Source organism: Psammomys obesus, unplaced genomic scaffold (assembly GCF_907164565.1).
Source record: "Psammomys obesus unplaced genomic scaffold, mPsaObe1.curated_primary_1811, whole genome shotgun sequence".
Taxonomy (NCBI): domain Eukaryota; kingdom Metazoa; phylum Chordata; class Mammalia; order Rodentia; family Muridae; genus Psammomys; species Psammomys obesus.
In genome coordinates, this window is record NW_026585690.1 from 788,067 (window position 1) to 807,852 (window position 19,786).

General features: G+C 40.6%; 1 protein-coding gene across 3 annotated transcripts; it reads left to right on the plus strand.

Moving 5' to 3' along the window:
* The first annotated feature begins 251 nt into the window (after positions 1–251).
* Positions 252–18,727, plus strand: Nup54 (nucleoporin 54). Of its 3 annotated transcripts, XM_055595739.1 has the most exons (13): positions 252–431; positions 1,027–1,188; positions 4,114–4,197; positions 4,283–4,429; positions 6,443–6,669; positions 8,654–8,841; positions 9,798–9,994; positions 11,181–11,235; positions 11,802–11,895; positions 14,800–14,907; positions 16,506–16,625; positions 16,923–17,033; positions 18,024–18,727. In XM_055595739.1, the coding sequence occupies exons 1-13, from the start codon at positions 365–367 to the stop codon at positions 18,150–18,152; spliced, it is 1,689 nt and encodes a 562-aa protein (XP_055451714.1). In that variant the 5' UTR covers positions 252–364; the 3' UTR covers positions 18,153–18,727. The 3 variants fall into 3 exon arrangements, with proteins under 3 accessions (XP_055451714.1, XP_055451703.1, XP_055451710.1); XM_055595728.1 differs by lacking the exon at positions 1,027–1,188; XM_055595735.1 differs by lacking the exon at positions 1,027–1,188 and having other exon boundaries at positions 6,449–6,669.
* Positions 18,728–19,786: the final 1,059 nt, after the last annotated feature.

Here is a 19,786-nt window from a genome sequence, read left to right on the forward strand (position 1 = left end):
GGCGGGAAAGGCAGCCCCTTCACGCCCTAGTGCACGCCGTGTCCGCAGCCGGTCACCTCGTCAACGAGGCTCCTACGGGGCGGCAAGCCACGCTCCACGCCCAGCTTCCTATCATCTCCCCTTTGTTGTGACGACCCACGCCGCGTGAAGCTACAACACACCCCCGGAAGTGAGCGGGACGGAGGCGTTCCCGTTCTACTCTCCACCCACCCCATCCTCGTCGGTTCCTTCCTCGTCCGCTTAGGCCAGGAAGGAGGAGGAACTAATGGTTACGGCCTGACGTTTCCTAGTCGGAAGGAAGAGCGGAGCGCACTGAGCGTCGCGCCGCGGGAGCCCAGGTCCTCCTAAGCGCTGCTCCCGCGACATGGCTTTCAATTTCGGGGCTCCTTCGGGCACCTCTGGCACCTCTGCAGCCACCGCGGCACCAGCGGGTGAGTCAGCCCCAGGACCTTCTTCCTCCAGGGAACGGGAGCCTCGGGCCCGCCCCCTAGGTCCGATACCGTCCGGCTCGGGGTCCCGGGGTTGCCCTGGCACGCGGGACAGCTTGGGGGCATGTGAAAAGGTTGGGCGGCGGAGGAGGAGGCGGGAGGGCCACGGGATGCTCAGGCTCGGCCTGGGGCTCGCACGGCGCACGCATCCCGCGTGGCCCGGCCGCAACGTCGCTTCCCGCCATCGGGGAGTCATCCCGGAGAGGCCGGGGGCTACGCCCCTCTCCCTACCGGGGACTCACGTCCCCTTGTCCGCCTGGGCACGGAGGGGTAAAGGCTTGGAGCCTGGCCGCTCGCAGCTCCCTCTGTCCCCTCCCTATCCCGGGGGGATGCTCGGTCCCGGCCCCCGGTGGCCTTTGCTCCTTCTGTCTGTCCCCAGCTCCTCCGCTTTCTTAACCCCATCCGGCGCCGGCCAGGTGTGTTCACGCAGTGCAACCTATTGCTGATTCTTGTAATTCTTATCTTGCTTTCTTTTCCTTTTCTCTTCCCCTCCTCTCACCTTTTCAAATTTTTGTTTCTCTGCCTCCACGTCTATCAGGATTTGGTGGGCTTGAGACTGCCAACTCCACTGCCAGTGGGTTTAATTTTGGGGGTTTCGGCTTAACTGCTAATCCTGCAGTGAACTTTAATATTGGGAATTTCGGTGTTTCTACCACCTCGGCGACTCCGTTCAATTTTGGTAACAGTCTGGCGAGTGCAGGTAGATACTCGGGGTCATGTGTGTAACGAGTGTTGGGGGCTGGAGTCCAAGAATGTTCCGCTGTTCCTAGAGTTGGGGGGAAAATGGCGCCTGTCTAGTCTAATAAGGGGTTCATTTCCTAAGGTCAAATCAAGTATATATCAAGTTTTGACTGTCTTAAAAGATGTGGGTTTTTGGAAATCCTTGAGAGTTAGAATGTTTCTTTGTGGGTTTTCATTTAATCATACAGCTTCAAAATGATAAGAATTTGGAATGGAATTTATTTTGAATAAAACGTCTCTCAAGTTGTTAGCTGAATTATAAGCTCAGCGTTTCCCTGGGATTCTTGGACTCCTGCAGTCATTTCCATTTTTTAAATACATATTTCATCGGGATTTCATCTTACTGTCCTTGTGTTTCCAAGAGAAACAAGTCTTATACGAACAGCAGTGACCTGTCTTGTTTCCGTCTGTATAACAATGTTTTTCTTCCATAGACTCAACACATTAGGATGTATTTCCATGAGATATGCAATTGTAGAAAGAATCTATGATTCTCTGCTGGTTTTATTGAGAAATTCTCGACGAGCAGTTTAATTTACCACATGACATTGAGTTCTAAAAAGTAGGCTCGACATCCTTGCATTCACTAAGAGAATTATGAAGATTATTTTTTTAAAAATGTGGGTTGTTTGAAGACCATTTAAAAAATTTTTAGAACACAAATATAATGAATGTATAAGTCTCAATTTAAAGTAGGCTATGTGAGCTCAACATAAAATGATCCTTAGAAAAGTCTTGCTCCTCAGCTGCTCGTATATGAATTTATCGTCCATAGTCTATGTTATGCCACTTCTGCCCATGCCAATTATATGCATTTGGTAAATATTACCTCCTAAAATTACTTGGGAAGTCAGGTATTTTTGTCCATTAACTTGAGTCTGTATTGTTTACATCACTGTATCCTCTTGAGTTGAAAGTGATGTAAAAAATACTTGAAAATTCCAAAGATAAAGTGACTCATTAAAATAGAATAGAAGTGGTTACATATCACTGCCCTTGGTGTGTTTACTTTTCCTAGTTTGCTTAAAATTGGCAGTGGGCAAAACAACCTTATTTTGAAATTTATGTTTCAGAATAAAGGAACCCACATAGTTCAACAGCAGTAAATAAACCTGTTTGTATTTGCTTGATTTCATGTCCATTTAAGTCGTCACTGTTGAGTTTTGAGTTGTACAGACATAACTGTGTTTTGATTGCTTTCAAATACGTTAATTAACTTAGCTTTCTGCAAAGAACTTTAAAAGTTATGGGTTTTGTATCCGTGCAAGTCTCCTACTACTAATAAAGCATTTTTGGTAATTTGAAACATGACAAGATACTGACTAGTCTTTTTGCTATATAGCTAATTTGGATACCATAGCGATTCTTTGAAAGTAGGAAGTTAAAAGTGTACTAAAGACCGTACTTACTTTAGGTGTTTCAGCAAGATGTTTAACTGACAGTATTGCAGTAGAATCTATAAGTTACATATGTGCAATAGCCTATTCAATACTTTTCCAAATCTGAACTGCATTGTTAAGGGTTTTAGTGTATACCGTAGTGGTAAGGCACTTGCTTGCCTTGTGTGCAGGCTCCTGGATTTGATATCCAGCACCACAAAGTTGGGTGAAACTAGTTTAATTTTTTTCTTTGCGTTACATATCACTGTGTAGTTCAGGCTCATTTAAAAGTTGTAATCCTCTTGCTTTAGCATCTCCTTGGATGGGATTACAGGCATACACTACTACACCCATCTTGATGAGGCTGTCTTACAAGCAATATATAAGGTTCAAGTTAGAATCTCAGAAAACCTGGTGTATAACCCAGCATTAATGGTTTACATGTTTTGAAAGTCTCTGACAGCCTATTTATAACTAGGTGACCACTTCCAATACTTTTTTAAAAATTGTGTTGGCATTTCATTCTACTCATATATTGTTAGATATGTTAAGGTTAATTTTGTTTCTGGACGTAGTTAAAAGTAAAGTCTGTCAGGTTGCCACAATGTGATGCAGAGGCCATGGCAGCCTTGGCTTCCTTCCTGGCCACTCCTCCACTGTTTTTTTTGTTTTTGTTGTTGTTCTTTTGTTTTGTTTTCCTTCACCTCCTTCAAGAAAGACATTCTTGTTTTACAGAGGTAAGCCTGTTGATATGTTTCCTTTGAACTTGCTTCACACAGACCAAGGAGAAATGTGAGCTAATGTGGATGAAATTTAATTGATGAAAATTAAGGTTGCAAGCTGGCAAAGCCATCTGCTGCCATCATATGCTTAGCACTACTTTTTAAACAGTTGAATTCATTGCAAAACAAGAAAGTTGAAGTAGGAGTTTGTGAAAAGACTGTGGATGGGCTATAGTGACAGTTCGGGGTAAGGAGCTTACTTACATGCATCTGTTCCCTAGCTCTGCAAACCCTCACAGGTGGTATGCAAAGAGTACTGGGGAGGGGAAGATGGGAATGGTGACGCTGTTACACGTTTCTACAGTAGTCTGCTGGAATCTGCACCAAGAGGCTGAAGCACGTTTAAGGATCCACTGTCAGCAGATACTAAGTCTCATTAATTGTATTGGTGTCAATTATGTGGACACTGACTTTGTAATAGCTATTCTAAAAGTACATATGATTTCAGAGTTATGGCAAAAGTCTCAATTATTTCTTCAGTCATGTTACCCATTTAGTTAAAAGAATATGTATTGTATTATGTTATTTCTATTTTAAATACTTGGTCATTTATTTCTTGCAATGCATTGACTTTCTGATTATTAATGTAGGATTTTTTAAAAATTGTTGAAAAATTTTAGATCAATATGTCCTTTATATTTAGCAAGTACTTACGAAACAGTTTGAAGACTAAATTCCCTCTGTGTGTACAAAAGGACTTTTATGTTTATCATTTTCAACCAGGTGGGTTTGGAGGATTTGGAACAACCACCACAACATCAGGCTCTGCGTTCAGCTTTTCCGCCCCAACAAATACAGGCAGCACCGGTAAGAGGCTGCTGGGCATCACTTGGAGATGTAAGCAGAGTGGAATTTAAAAACATGGCACTCAATTCTGATTTTTCATTGAAAGGCCTTCTCGGTGGCACTCAGAACAAAGGTTTTGGCTTTGGTACTGGTTTTGGCACGTCGACGGGAACTGGCACTGGTTTAGGCACTGGTCTGGGAACTGGACTTGGATTTGGAGGATTTAATACTCAGCAGACACAACAGCAGCCTAGTAAGTAGGACTTCATCCTCAGCTGTAAAACTCTTGCTTGTAGTGCTCTTGCTTCAAGTACAGACTTAGTGTTAAGGACTATAAATATATTCTAGAGAATTCCAAAGGCTACTTTTCAGACTTATGGATGATAGGAATTAGGGAAAAGACATGATTAGGACTGTAAGGTTCCTGTATCTGAGGTCATACCTTTTAGTTTTGTTATTTCTGAAAGTATAATACAAGTGGAGAAATTTATGGGTATAGCTTATTAGATTGCATATTAATATTATTGTAAAATATTAATGTCATGCTAACGTGTTAATACATATATTGATATATATTAATTATATATGGCGCACCACCTTGTCATGTCATGGCAGATCCTGGGTGCACTCCACGTTTTCCTTACAGGGACTGCATCTTTGGATGGACTGTTGTCCCATCTTTTACAATCTTTTCCATTGTAGTTCTGTCACTCAAGTATGTGAACATTAACTCTTAGCTTTGCCATTCTTAGATCTCTGTAGGCTCCCTTTTATATTATCAATTCATGGAAGAAATGGGATCTTTGTCTTTCAAATTACTGGTCATTCTTGTAATGTTTTAATATAGTCTTTGTCATCTCTATCTCCTAATTGTTGAGTGGGATGTAGGGGCTTATTTATATAGATAGTTCATTTTTTTATTTGTAAGACTATGTCATAGGATACCCTTTATCAAGAGATGTATACTATCTAGATATTCGTTTTTGTAATGACTCTGTCAGCCACTGGTAATTATTTCTTATCTTAGCTCAGTTAATTTATTAGAGGTTAAGAAGTAGTGTTGGTCATCTAGATTCTTCCATCTGTTTGTTAGGATTCATCTGTAAAGAACATCACTTCACCTGTGTGGGTCTGGCTTTTTTGAATGTCGGGTAATACAGTTGACCTTGTGATGTTCCTTAATCATTCTCTCACTGGAGCTGGAGATGCTGATGTGGTTAGACCTGGTGGCCAGCTGGTTCCCGGGGTCCCCCAGTCTCCCTCCCAGCACTGTGCTCAGCCAGTGTGCGATGCTGCATCCAATTAGGTCCTCAAGTTATGCTCCATGGCAGCTGCTTATCCCTCCAGCCAGCTTCCCCAGCCCTTGTCTGCATCACAATTGAAGACCTAACACTTTATTTACTCTTTTGGTCCTTATTGACAGTTACATACTATGTTCTGCATTTTAGGGCTTGGCTAGTGTTTACTAAATGCTTGCTTCTTAATTCCCATTTAATCTATTCTAGTAATAGTTAGTGCTCCTGGGTCTTTGCTCTTCACCAAACATTCTCAGCTCTTAAGTAAAATCTGGCTAGTCCCTGAACACACTGTTTTTGTTTTCTCTTTCCCTTTTGAGGCACGGTCTCACTATCATTCTGCCTGTTCTCAAGGTCTGTTATTATAGATGTGATGTACTGCACATGGTTGAACATGCTGTTTAACCCTCTCAGATATAACTTACAGAGAAACTTTGGATTGTGTTACTTTTGTTTTAAAGTCCTTCTTGTCTGAGATGCTGTCAGCTGCACCATCTCTTGAGGCATCTGATCTCCATGTCTGCTGGCTCTGGCCGTTTTTCAGCAGTCTGGCCTTTTTTTCTAACTATGCCATCCGTTTGGGTTATTGTAGCATCTGTGTTAGCTATGCCCTCTTCCCTGTACTTCATAGGGGTCCCTTCTACTGGAGACATGACAGCATCTCAGTTGTTATTCTGAACTCATTAAGCAAGCATCCACACACTCTTTCCCATAGAGTGTGCCTTTCAGCCATTTCCAATCCAATCCTCTGACATTTTCAGAGTTTTTCTGGACAACCGACACTTGTTGCCTTACCTCAGTTCTTTCCTATCCTGGCAACCCTCTTGCCCATAGGTAAGATAACATATAAATCCATTCCATAAGTTAGAATGTAAACAGCTGGGAAGGGAACGTTATTTTGCTCACCATACCTTGGGTCTAAGTTTTCTGGGCTTGTTTTTTTGTTTGTTTTTTTGTTTTTTCTTTTTAAGCTTTAGGTGGTCTCTTCAGTCAGCCTACACAAGCTCCTGCCCAGTCCAACCAGCTCATCAATACTGCCAGTGCTCTTTCTGCTCCAACGTTATTGGGAGATGAGAGAGATGCCATTTTGGCAAAGTGGAACCAGCTGCAGGCTTTCTGGGGAACAGGGAAAGGATATTTCAACAATAACATTCCTCCAGTGGAGTTTACACAGGAAAATCCCTTTTGCCGATTTAAGGTATCAGTTATGTCTATCTTCATTTAAAGAGTGAATATAAAAGAGATAGTAACTTACATTAAAATGACATTAAAAGTGTTTGCTTGGTTTTTTAGTATTTCTCAAGAATGGTGTGATCATGCTTTTTATTTTAAAATTACAAAAATTATAAAGTTAAAGTGATTTTTTAAAAAGTACTATCTGTGGTTCAGAGTGATCACAGAGACCAGAATAGGACTAAGAAAGAAGGTGCTGGCAAAGAGGAACATGGTAAGCTGGCTGTGGTGGTGTAACCCGAATCTCAGCTCTCAGGGGTGGATTAGGAGGAACACATGTCAGTCACGCTCAGCTACAGAGCAGGTTGTGGCCAGGCCACATTAGACCCTCTCTCAAAAACCTCAGGGCCAGCAGATGACACAGTGAGTGAAGGTCCTTGCCACCAAGCCTGATGGCCTGAGGTTGACTCTCCCCAAACCACGTGGTAGGGGGAGCCTGACTCCAGAAAGTTGTCCTCTGACCTCCATGTGTGTGCCGTGACATGCCCCTCCTAAATAAATGTAAAAACAACAAACAGAAGAGGGGACATGATCTGCCTGTCACCTTAAAGGTTACTAGACTTAGGTTCTGTTCATATAACACTGGTCAGGAGTGCCTCCCAGGCAGTGCCCGGGATTCTCCTGTTATTGTTACTGTAGCTGGATGCCAAAGGCAGTAACACGTAATGGCCATTTTCTTTATTCTGCATACAAAGAAGCTGTCCACAGAACAATCACCTCACTGGCATTTCACTTCAGGTAGTCCGGTGAAGTGTTCAAGTACGCTTGTACTTAACCGTTTACACTTCATTTCAGCATACTTTTTTTTTTTTTTTTTTTTTTTTTTTGGTGGTGTTGGTGCTTGGGACTCAAACCCAGTGCCTCTGCATGCTAGTCACATGCTCTGCCACTGAAGTTTACCACAGCACCTCAGGGCCAGAGAGATGTTGCAGGTTTTATTTAGACTTTGCAGATTTGGGGATATCTGTGTACATAATGAGATATCTTTATGTATCATGCCGCTTGAACACATAGCCTAAAGGTCATTTCATACAATATTTTTAGTGTACGTAAGTGCTGTGACCCATCATACAAGGTCAGGTGTAGGATTATTTTTACTTGGAATATCATAATGACACCAGAAAGTTTCAGAATTTGGAGCACTTTATAGTTTAGTACACCTTGCACACTAGGGTTATTTCATTTCTGTGTCATCTGAGTGCATTAGTTGACATTTTTAATATTGTTGTTTAGCAATAGATACATAGTAGTAAACATAGGTTGAAGTATCAGTTTAAATGTTTTTTCTTAAAGGTTACTATGTAACATACAAAGTACAATGAATAATGTGCACATGAATGAGCTTAAATACTTCTCTAAAAGTTACATGTAAGTGGTAACAGGACAGAAGCTCCCAGATAAGCTGTTTTTAGCAATGTGTAATTATGTAATCTCTTACTCATTTAATAGTTCACTAAAAACCTGTTTCATCAAGTTTTGTTATGAAATCATAACATAACATTCTTTGTATCATTAGTAACTGGACAGTGTTACTGTACAGTAAATATATTTTCTTTGTAAAGTGTTTCTTTAAAATTTAATTCAAGATTCATGAGTCAGGTCTCTAGTGAAGTTTAAGTACATTCAGTCCATCACTTCTGCAGTTGTATTTGTGGCAGAGTTGTTTCAGTATATCAGAAACTTCCAAAATAAATGAATATTAAAATCATTCAGAGAAAAGTCTTCAGTTAACTATATTGGAGAAGAAATTTTAATTTCATTCTCTTTATTTTACCCTTGGGAAATAAAGTTTTTGTTTATAATACTTGATATTTTCAGGCACAGAATGATGGGAGAATCATTTCCCTTGTTAACCATTTCTATCATTTTAGCAGATGCTGAGTGGTCTATTAAGCATTTGGTGTAAAATCTATATATACATTTGATATGTTATCTTGTTTATTTCATAGGCTGTAGGTTATAGTTGTATGCCCAATAATAAAGATGAAGATGGGCTAGTGGTTTTAGTTTTCAACAAAAAAGAAACAGATATAAGAAGCCAACAGCAGCAGTTGGTAGAATCATTGCATAAAGTTTTGGGAGGAAACCAGACGCTTACTGTCAACGTGGAGGGCATTAAGACACTGCCAGATGATCAGTAAGTATACAGACTTCTGGCCTGTTCCAGTTTTGTTGCTGCTGAAACACAAATCTCAGCAGAATGTTGTTTTAAGTTGGTGATAATTATGTATTTATAGAAATTTTTAAAGGGTTTTTTGTTTGTTTTGGTTTTCATTATTTTGGATTTCTTTCCTTCGATGCTAATTTGTAGACTGTCATTCAGGAGCAGCAGGGACCCCTGAGCTGCATGCGGTGAATGCCAGAAGGTGTTATGGGGACGTTTTGATAACTGGCTCTTTCTGATTTTTTTGTTCTGGTTTATTTTTTGTTGAGTTGTTTTTTGGTGGGTTTGAGACAATCTGTGTAGAGCTGGATATCCAGAAATGGCCCTGTAGCCCAGGTTAGCCTTGTACTTGGCGTGCTTTTCCTGCCTCTTCCAGGAGTTACAGACCTGTTGCCTCAGGTCCGTACTGATTTCTCTGCTCATTTGAGGACAGTGCGATTGCTCTAGTCCCCATGCCCTTCTGTCATTGTCTTCGAGGTTGCAAGATGCTGTTGGGTAATTGAGGTTAAATGAATTATACCATGATTGTTGCCAGAAATATCCAGTGACGAACTCAGGTTGTACTTCTTGGGTCTTGGTTGCAGCAAGCAGCCCATATGTTATGGCAGAGAGCCATGAGAGTAAAGATTCTGGGGGGACAGGGCGGGGACGTAGGTATTTGGTGTAGAACTACACTGCTGAGCACATCTTCAGAAAATAAATTCTGTCTTATTTACCTACCTCATCTTGGCTTTTGTCATTTAAGTTGCTCTACAAGAGTTTTAACACTTGTAAGCTTTACTTTCAAGATTTTTAAAAAACAAACCAACAAAATCGCTCTTTTGTAAAATTCGGACTTCAGCCAGAAGTCTTTTCAAACAATAGGCTGTGTTGGTTTGTGGCTGTGGGTTATATAGTCAGTGTGTTATAAATCGGTCGTTTTCCTCCAGGACAGAAGTTGTCATTTATGTTGTTGAGCGCTCTCCCAATGGCACCTCGAGAAGAGTTCCAGCGACAACATTGTTTGCCCACTTTGAACAAGCCAATATTAAAACACAGCTGCAGCAGCTCGGGGTGACCCTTTCTATGACCAGAACAGAACTGTCTCCTGCTCAGATCAAACAGCTCCTACAGCACCCTCCTGCTGGTATGCGGTGGAGCCAGGGCGAGTGGGTTATAGTGCTTCTGTAGAACATATTCTTGAATATTTGTGTTTTAAGTCAGGTGTAGTTTTAAATTACATAGCTAATACATTTATCAGAAATTTGGGGGAAGTGATAAAAATAATTAGTAATCCATCTGCATGTAGGTGATTCACTTGAAATGTTGTAGGCTTTTATTCTTTGTTTTAACTGAGTACTTAAGTAAAACTTGAAGTGTTTTCACTTAAGACAAAGTCTGGATGTCCTAACTAAGCAGACTGGTGATGCTCGTTCATCTCCCTTCCCCCAGAGGCAGTGGACTCCGCCGATCTATCTGAATGCTAAGTGGAAGCATATGTATATGTAACAGAAAAGGGCCCTGCACCATGCATTGCTGCAGCCTGCCTTTTCACATGCAGTTTGTCTTAGTATTTTTCATGTCAGTACATGAAGATGAATTTTATTCTACTTAAACACTATATAGTATTCTACAGATATATACACCTTACTTTTCTCAAATTCAGTGTATTTCTTTGTATTCACCATTCCAAACTAAGCAGCAATTAATATCGGTGGAAGTTTATCATGGAACACATAGCCTCTTAGAATAAAGTCTCTGTAGCTGTGCTCTCAGCCTCTGGGAGATGTCGTGCAGAAGATCATGAGTTTGAGGCCACAACCTGGACTGCATAGCGAATTGAGAGCTAGCCTAGGCAATGTAGTGACACTTACTCCCCCCTCGCTGCAAAGCCTGTGAGAATAAAATTTTGCTGGTGGATTTGAATCACTGTACGTTTGTTAGATATATTATCAACTTGCCCTTCAAAGGAATTTCCACCAATATGTTTATAATTGTAATGGATTGTTCCTCTCTTTTCACCTCTGGTGGCAACACAGTAGTTAAAGGATATTTAGTCCCGAATTTTCCTGATGACCATGTTTTGAATATCTTTTTATACTTGTTTGTGAATAGCCTTTTTATGTACTCTGCTCATTTCCTATTCGATTTGTGGTGAGTTTTGTTTGTGTGGATTCTCAAGGTATCATACCTTTCAATCTGTACTTCTAAAATTTTTGCTGTGATCAGTTTTTAAATAATGGCTTCTGAACTCCTAATTTTTAGAAAACATTTCCCATACAAATATAAACAGAAAATTATATTTGTTAAAAAAATATTTTTGTTTGTGGTAGGTGTTGATCCTATTATTTGGGAACAGGCCAAGGTGGATAACCCAGATTCTGAAAAGTAAGTGTATCACCATCTTATTCTATGCACAACTGATACCAGAAAGGAAGCGAACAAATGTGGGCTCTTACTGTATTCTAGCATTAATTGCTTTTTAAAACAGTTCTACCATGGTAAAGGTAGCATGATAAAGTGAAACGAGGTAGGGCCGGAGAAATCTGAATCCTAGTCACCTATTACATTTGCATTTAGAACGCAGTTTTTTTTTTTTTTAAGATTTATTTATTATGTATACAATGTCTATCTGCATGTACACCTGAACTCCAGAAGAGTTCATTATAGATGGTGCTATCCACCATGTGGTTGCTGGGAATTGAACTCATGACCTCTGGAAGAGCAGCCAGTGCTCTTAGCTTCTGAGCCATCTCTCCAGCCCCCTATAATGCAAACTTTTGACTGAATTATATTTCCTCATTTGTAAATTAGGGAGGTTGAATAAAATAATGTGCTAACTCTTGATCTCAATGCTGTGCATCTAAAGTCATTGTAAAACTTCATGAGGTCTGTTATGAAATATAGCTCGTTGGCTTTGGTAATAAGTTCTGAAAAGTGACCTTGCATTTCAGATTAATTCCTGTACCAATGGTGGGTTTCAAAGAACTGCTTCGAAGATTGAAGGTTCAGGATCAGATGACTAAGCAGCATCAGACCAGATTAGATGTAAGAATTCACATTTTGTTCTGTATTCTGACAGTGAAAAAGAAAAAAGAGATTTCCAGCATGTGTGCTATTATTTCTTATAGGGAACTAGTACACTGCAAAGCAACAGTAACGGTTTTGTGCACCTCTTTCTCTGTGGTAGTACCCCTTCATATACTGTTAATTTTATGTGCCTGAGTTTTCCCTACATAGACGTCTATACCCCACATATTGGGCAGTACCCTTGGGAGCCAGGAGAGGACATCAGATACCCTGGAGCTGGAATTAAAGACCGGCATAAGTCCAGAGTCCTTTGGAAGAGCGCCAGTGCTCTTAACCTCTGAACTAACTCTTCAGCCCCATAAGTTTGATTTGACATTTTATGAGTTTAGATTTATAGCCTAGATTTACTCAAAGTCACCTTTAAAAAAAAATAATCCAAGCAGGACTAACCCTGATTAACTTCTAAAATCAAACAAAATCTAGCTCAGTTCAGGTGTTCTGATTGCAGATACCTCCATATTCTCTTACATGCAGTTTTGATTTCATTAGACAGGAAGGAGCCTACTGATTATAAAGTGATCCATTTAGTTGTCACCCAGTTCTGTGAATGAAGTTCTCCTTTTACACTGATCCAATATTTCTGTATGCATAGTCACTGCTTCCCGTGAAAACCCTACAAATATTTACACTTAATTAGTTTTCCTTTTCAACATTTCTTTGTTCAGAATTCCAGCATGATTTCTCTTATGGCATAATTTCCAGATACTTTATTATGTTAGGCTGCACACACTCTGAATTCATAAGTATTACCTGTAGAATGAATGTTAGCTTCAAACTCACTATGTAGCCAAGAATGACCTTGAACTTCTGAATCCCCTGCCTCTACCTCCCAAGTGCTGAGATTATAGGTGTCTGTAGCAGTTCAACGGTGAATCTTACTATTAAGTCAATTCATCTTTCAATATGGTGTGTCTTTAACATTGAGGCCATCTATTCCTCTAAACTACTTTGTAGATATTCTCTTTAAAAATTACACATTCTTTCTGGGCTGATTCCCAGATTTTTAATAAATGTGGATGATAAATACGGCAACCTAATTTTGTGCTTTGTCCTTTCACAATGTCCTGGCGTTTCGATAAAAAGTAATGAAGCCATAGTTGGTGGTACAGTCCTGTAATCTCAGCTACTTGGGAGGCTTAGGCAGGAAGATTGCAAGTCCTAGGCAATGTAGATCTTGTCTCAAAAAGTGAGAAGGGGCTGATGGGGTAGCTCAGTGGTAGAGTGCTGTGTCCCATATGCTGGGCCTCAGGTTCAGTTCCCCAGTGTGTCCCTGTCGCCCACCCAAACACAGGTGATCTACACAGGTGGGCGTACTAAAATAGCTTGTCCAGCCTTTTTGTCCTTTCTTTTAACACTCCAGTGGCATAGAAATGAATTATGACAGAGACAATTGTAGAATTAAACCTGATTGAAATGCCTTCACGTAGAATAGAGATTGTAACCTGGTTTTTTGGGCTAGATAGTAGTGCTATTGTTAAAGTGCTGAGCTCTTGACCTGATTTCAGTCCCCAGAACCCACATGAAAAAGCCACGCGTGTAGCCTCAATGTGAGGGAGACAGAAATAAGCAGGTCTCTGAGGCTCAGAAAAAAAAAAAAGACCACACTTGAGGTTGTCCTCTGGCTTCTACACAAGCATGTTCATTGTACTCAAAGAATGCATGTGTGCACACACAAATTGAACCTTCCCTGTTAAGATTCAGGTAGCATAGGGCAAAGTAGGATTCTAGGCCAGATAGAAAACATCAGTAGCCAGAGACAAGCAAATGTATTCACTTTTAGAATTTTTATCATTCCTTTTTCTCTGCATTCTCATTATCCCGTCTAGGTAGTTCATGCCACTCTATGAACTAGACTTGTCTTCTTAGCCCTTCCAACTTCAGAGTAACCATCTGTGAAGCCTAAACCCAGCACTCCACATCTTGTTACAGACCTAAATGTTTACCACTCACACCTGGCTGTTGGTTCTATTCCAAAACAGTACTTAAAGTCCCTTATTTCTGAAATGATGTTTTTACAGTATCTTGCCTCATCACTAAATATCTTAAAGCTCTAAAGAATCTTTGAGTAGTACTTTTTTAATTTTTGGACATATAAGGAAACATAAAATACAGAATTATGGGACTAGGTAATGGCTCAGCAGTTAAGAGCACGGACTGCGACAGAGGGCCTAGGTTGGTTTCCTAGTAGCCATATCAGGCAGCTCACAACTGCCTGCAACTCCACCTCTAGGGGATCCAGTACCCTCTCTTGACTCTAATGTCCTGATTACAGTTTCACTGCAGTTTAGAGACACCAGGACCACGTCAACTCTTGTAAAGGAAAACATTTAATTGGGCTGCCTTACATTTTCAGAGGTTTAGTCCATTGTCATCATGATGGGAAGCATGACAGTGTCTAGGCAGACATGGTGCCAGAGAAGGAGCCGATGGGTCTACATCTTGATCTGCAGGCAGCAGGAGACTGCGTTCCACACTGGGTGTAGCTTGACCATAGGAGACCTCAGAACCTGCGCCACAGTGACACACTTCCTCCAATAAGACCACACCTACTTCAACAAGGCCACTCTTCCTAATAGGGCCCCTCCCCATGGGCCAAGCATTTGCACACATGAGTCTGGGGGGGCCATACTTATCAAACCACATCAAATGCATCTATACACACATGTACATACAGACACACACACCACACACATATATACAAAGAAAAAGAAAATTTTAAAGTAATAAAATGAAGAGTTAAAGAGTTATGTTTTGAGAGATGGGTCACAGTGTTATCTCAGAATTAGGCTTGGCCACTTGAGTGTGCCTGTTAAATAGCTGTTGTGTCCTACTTCATTTATCTTCAGACATTTCTTCCAACAGATCATATCTGAAGATATTAGTGAACTACAAAAGAACCAGACTACCACTATGGCCAAAATAGCACAGTACAAGAGGAAACTCATGGATCTCTCCCACAGAACTTTACAGGTAATAACTGGGATTTCACCAGTGTTTTTAATATGTTATATGTGAAATATGGGCCAAATAAGGAATATCTTTTTCCAAATAGGAAAAAGACTCAGAAGTTGCAGGAAAGATCCCACAGGTGGGAGATGAGGGTAGAAATATTTCTAAAGTTTATATTTTAGTGACAGAGTGACAAAACAATTTTGGTACAAGGGAAGGTATAAAATCAGATTGGTTTCATAGAGTAGAAACCATTTTGAGTAGCAGGAACAGGAATGTGACCGTGTATTAATGATAAAAACCAATTGCCAGTTTAACAAACAGAATGAGATAGCAGTAAAACCTGAAATCATAAATTGTCATGAAAACAATTACCACGTATCAAATTTGAAGGGACACAAGCCAAATAATACCAAATAAAAATATGATGAGCTCATTGTTAAGAAATTATAGAAATACCAAGCTAAGTTTGCAAGCTGTAAGGGAGACCTGTGGAAAGGACTGAAAAGCTGTTTCTGTGGACAGCTACCAAAATGGATAACCATCTCAGCCAGAGATGGATACCCAAAGCAGTGAGAAACACCGCCACATACAGAGGCCTAGACAGTATGCATTTTTCAGATTTGAACCCTAGATAGATGATTTCCTGACAATAAAAATTACCAAAAGTGATGTGCGGCAAAGTAAAGAAACTGCTAAGTGCCCAGAAAGCAGGAGAGAGAACTACCAAAGCCCACACAGAAAACTCCCAGGTGTAGCTGATTTCATTGTTAAATTTTGTCTACCTAATAAAAAAACTAATTCTTGTTACTTAATCTTTCTAAACTGAGGGAAAATATTGATGGCTTCTTTTTTCTTCATCTTTGAACAACATTCCATATATTAACGCACTTAAACGATACACCGTCCACGAGTCTGCCCAGTTTTAGGATGATTTTATCATCCTACAGAGAATCCCCTCGCCTCTCAGCAGCTGCTCACCTTTGTACTCATGTTGGCTACATGTGTGACGTGGAGATTGCAGAGATGCCCACTTGACCAAAAGGCTGGACACTCGAGCAGACACTAAGTGTGGATGTGGCGTGCATGCCTATAACCCTAGCGCGTTTGAGATGGGCGAGAGCACCAGGAATCCAAGCTCATCCGCAAATCAAATTTGCGTCCATCTTGGGCTGCATGAGACCTTGTCTCAAAACAAATGATCTTTGTCTATCTTTTTTTAGTAGTCTTTACAGTTAAAAAAAAAGTAAATTTATAAACAGCATTGATTTTAGCTATGTTACTATGTTTATATAAAGACACTTTTGATGAGAAAATCTAAGATAGCAGGCATGTAAAGGCACTTTATTCAAGTGTAAGCATAAAGAACTTCTCTTTTTGTTTTTCTCTGTTTTGTTTTTTAAATGTCTAGAGTTTGTATTGTTTGAGGCAGGATCTCATGGAACCCCTCGTTCCTCAGGCTGACCTCAGATTTGTGGTCCTCCTGCCTTAGCCTTCCAAGTGCAAGTTTTTCAAAGCACCCCCTGGATTAGTTCTCAGTGAGTTTTTAACAGCAAGTCCATAATTGATTTTTAAAAGTGTTCTACTAGATAGTACTGATGTCTTTATCTTTTTTTTAGGTCCTAATCAAACAGGAAATTCAGAGGAAGAGTGGCTACGCCATCCAGGCTGATGAAGAACAGTTGCGGGTTCAGCTAGATACTATTCAGGGTGAACTGAACGCACCTACTCAGTTCAAAGTAAGCGCTTCTAAGTCTGTCCAGCAGAGGCTGCCTGAGGTGCTCTGTACAGAAGTGTCAGGTGGTCGTTCTGTTGCACAGGACTTCTGGGTAGAGTTGTGTGTCTTAAGCTTAAGCATTTGTTAGCATTAATTAAAACTTCCTAAAATTCTCAGTCATGGTTCCTTTGGCTTTCGTTAATGTTTCCAATCGAAGAACTGGGAGTTTAACTGAGGTTTTGAAGCCGTCTTTTCAAAAGCAGCCATCATCTTTAGGAGTGGCTGTGATTGTTAGCACTTGTTTCTGACTCATTTTTAGGGTCGACTGAATGAACTGATGTCTCAGATCAGGATGCAGAATCACTTTGGAGCTGTGAAATCGGAAGAAAGGTATTACATAGATGCAGACCTGTTAAGAGAAATCAAGCAGGTAGGTAACTTTGCAACTTTACCTCAGTCAGGATGGCTACTCAGCAGCTGAGATACTGCTGCATGTTAAAAAACTGTAACCTTCACACAGAAAATACAAAAACATTGCTTCCTCAAAAAATTAAAAGTAGACTTAACCTGTCACCTGGCAGTTGTACGTCCTGTTTGTTTCTGAGACAAGGTTTCACTGTGTAATTCTGGTTGTCCAGGAATTTGCTGTGTAGACTAGATTGGTCTTACACTCAGAGTCTGTCTGCCTCTGCCACTTGAAAGCTCTGCCAGCTTTAAGGCACCTGCCACCACATCCAGCCAGTTCTACCTACTTCTGGATATACATACCGCAAAAGTTGAAAGCAGGCGTCTGCAGGACATTTATACGCCTGTGTGCATGTACCCAGAGTGAAGTCGTCCTCCCTCCTCAAAAGGTTCAACGTGGGTAGACCTTGGAATATGCCGTCACACAAGGACAAGTACTGTGTGGTTCCCCTTCTGACACAGTGACAGATGCCTAATGATGGAAAGTGTACATCTCTGTACACTAAAACTGTCCACGTAGTGTCATGCCACAGCAAAGAGCCTCCCCACAGAATATATCTAGATAACACAAGTGCCAAAGTATAGGCAGTGGCAGGACTTGTGGCAGTGGAGACGTAAATCTCAGGCTTCCTCCAAGTCCTCTCAGCTGTATTTTGTCACGGTCTAGAATGATCTCTGTCTACATTAAATTGAAAAGCTGGCACTAGGGGTGGGGCTCAGTTGGTGGAGTGCTTGCCTATTATGCAATGCAGCCCTGGGCTCAAGCCCCAGCACAAAAGATATTGTTGGTGCATACCTTTTTTGGTTTTACCTGGTTTTAGGGTATATCTTGTACTTCTGGTCATAGCTGTTTAACTGTGAATGCTTGTTTTTAGTTGCTAAGTACTGTATTGTAAGTAGCTTGTAGTTTAACAGAAAAATACACTCACATTTTATTTTCTTTAATTTATTCTAGCATTTGAAACAACAACAGGAAGGCCTTAGCCACTTAATTAGCATCATAAAAGATGACCTAGAAGATATAAAACTGGTAGAACATGGATTGAATGAAACCATCCATAGCAGAGGCGGTGTCTTTAGCTGACCGTTTACAAACTTCTCCGGAGGTTTATAAAATGCATCTTCCTGCTACATCAGGCCTTCTTTACGACAACCACATGGACGGGAGAAAGGATCCTTTTCCTTGCTGGGATGTTTGAGGTTCCTGGGAAATTACTGTACATTAAATCTGAAATGGTCACCACAAAGCTCTTCAAAGAGAATCTTTGAAAAAATTATATCTAAAAGCTTTACTTTTTAAAAAGTACACAATTACCCAAAGTATATGTGCTGTTGTACATTTTACAACAGTATGAAGCATAGTCACAGTGTGTAATGATTATTCTCCATTCTCTTTTCCATAGCACAAAATGAAACCTAGCTACTTCCCACGTAACAGAATAAACTCTAGCTGCGTGGCTGTGGGAGACCTGCTTCAGAGTGTAGACACACTGGCGTTTGTATCTGTGGGGAGTAAAGAAAATCTCAAAGTATTCAGTGATTTGCGTGGTTTTCCTTTTTGTTCTATGAAGACTTGAAATATATATTTTTATATTATTTTACTTATTTGGAACTTACAGAAAATACCTAACCAATTAGACTGTAACAAAATCATTTTTGCAAGCTTTTTTTTTTTTAACTTTATTTCTAAAACTGAAATCCTTAAAATAAATTGTTAATTTGTAATTTTATGTAATTATGTCTGATGTTTTATTTGAGGACTTGTCGGTGCTGACATATTTTGACCAGGGTGTAACAAATGAAAGTCATCTTACAGGATGAAGAATTCCCTCATATATTAGCATCTGAAAACAATGGCTGAGTTCAGCAACATAATGTGATTCTTCCATAGTCCACCAATTTTAAGTACAGCTTCTGCCTGCAAAATGTACCTGGGCTGTGGCTTGTTAGCACCTCTCCAAATGCTGTAACTACATTTGGCTTACACTGAGGGATGTTATGAGGGATAGCACTGTGAATCTTGCTGCTGTCCTAACATGGGGGTGGGGAGGAAAGTGCTGTGTGTGTCTAGAATCCTGCTGATGCAGAAGAGGCTACACTGCAAAGAACAGACTAAAATGTTCCAAGTTGACAGGATTCTGTAGTTGCTGCTGCTGAGTTTGTGGCCTGCAAACATAATACCACTCTTCCCTGTTTTGTTTTGGTTTTTGTTTGCTTGTTTTCCATCTTTCTTCCCTGCTTGTTGCAATTCCAGTGGCTTTGGGAGAGAGTTGTCTTTGCATGAGCTCGTTTTCACTTAGGCAGAAGTTGGCCTGTTCTCGTTGGAGCCATGTGCACAGAGGGTTTTCTGATGGTCTGCATACCCTTCTGTAGACAACTGAGCATACACTCGGTGGATGACTAGTCAGGGCTCTTGCCTCACCATTCATGTAGCAGGTTTGGAAATTGCTAGTGTTAACAGAGGTCTGGGTGATGATCTAGGGGATTGCCAGGTACTTTTGGTGAGAAGGAAAAGACAGAAATGCGCAGAAAAGTAACAGCTTTCCTGAAGCGAGTGGGACAGAGAGGGATCCCAAAGCTGGGAGTCTTATTAACGGGTCCCCAAGTGGCCTCTTCCTGCCTACCATTTTCTACCTGCCTTGTCTCCTGGGAGCAAGAGGCTGCTATCTTAGGAGCTCATGCTCACTGTCCCTGTCTACCTATTTGAAGTGAGAAAGA

Excerpts from the sequence above, each read along its gene's own strand:
- Nup54 (XM_055595739.1), top strand. The coding sequence starts at position 365 with ATGGCTTTCAATTTCGGGGCTCCTTCGGGCACCTCTGGCACCTCTGCA. Across the intron at positions 432-1,026 it reads AGCCACCGCGGCACCAGCGG|GATTTGGTGGGCTTGAGACT; the intron begins GTGAGTCAGCCC and ends CACGTCTATCAG. Across the intron at positions 17,034-18,023 it reads TGTTAAGAGAAATCAAGCAG|CATTTGAAACAACAACAGGA; the intron begins GTAGGTAACTTT and ends AATTTATTCTAG.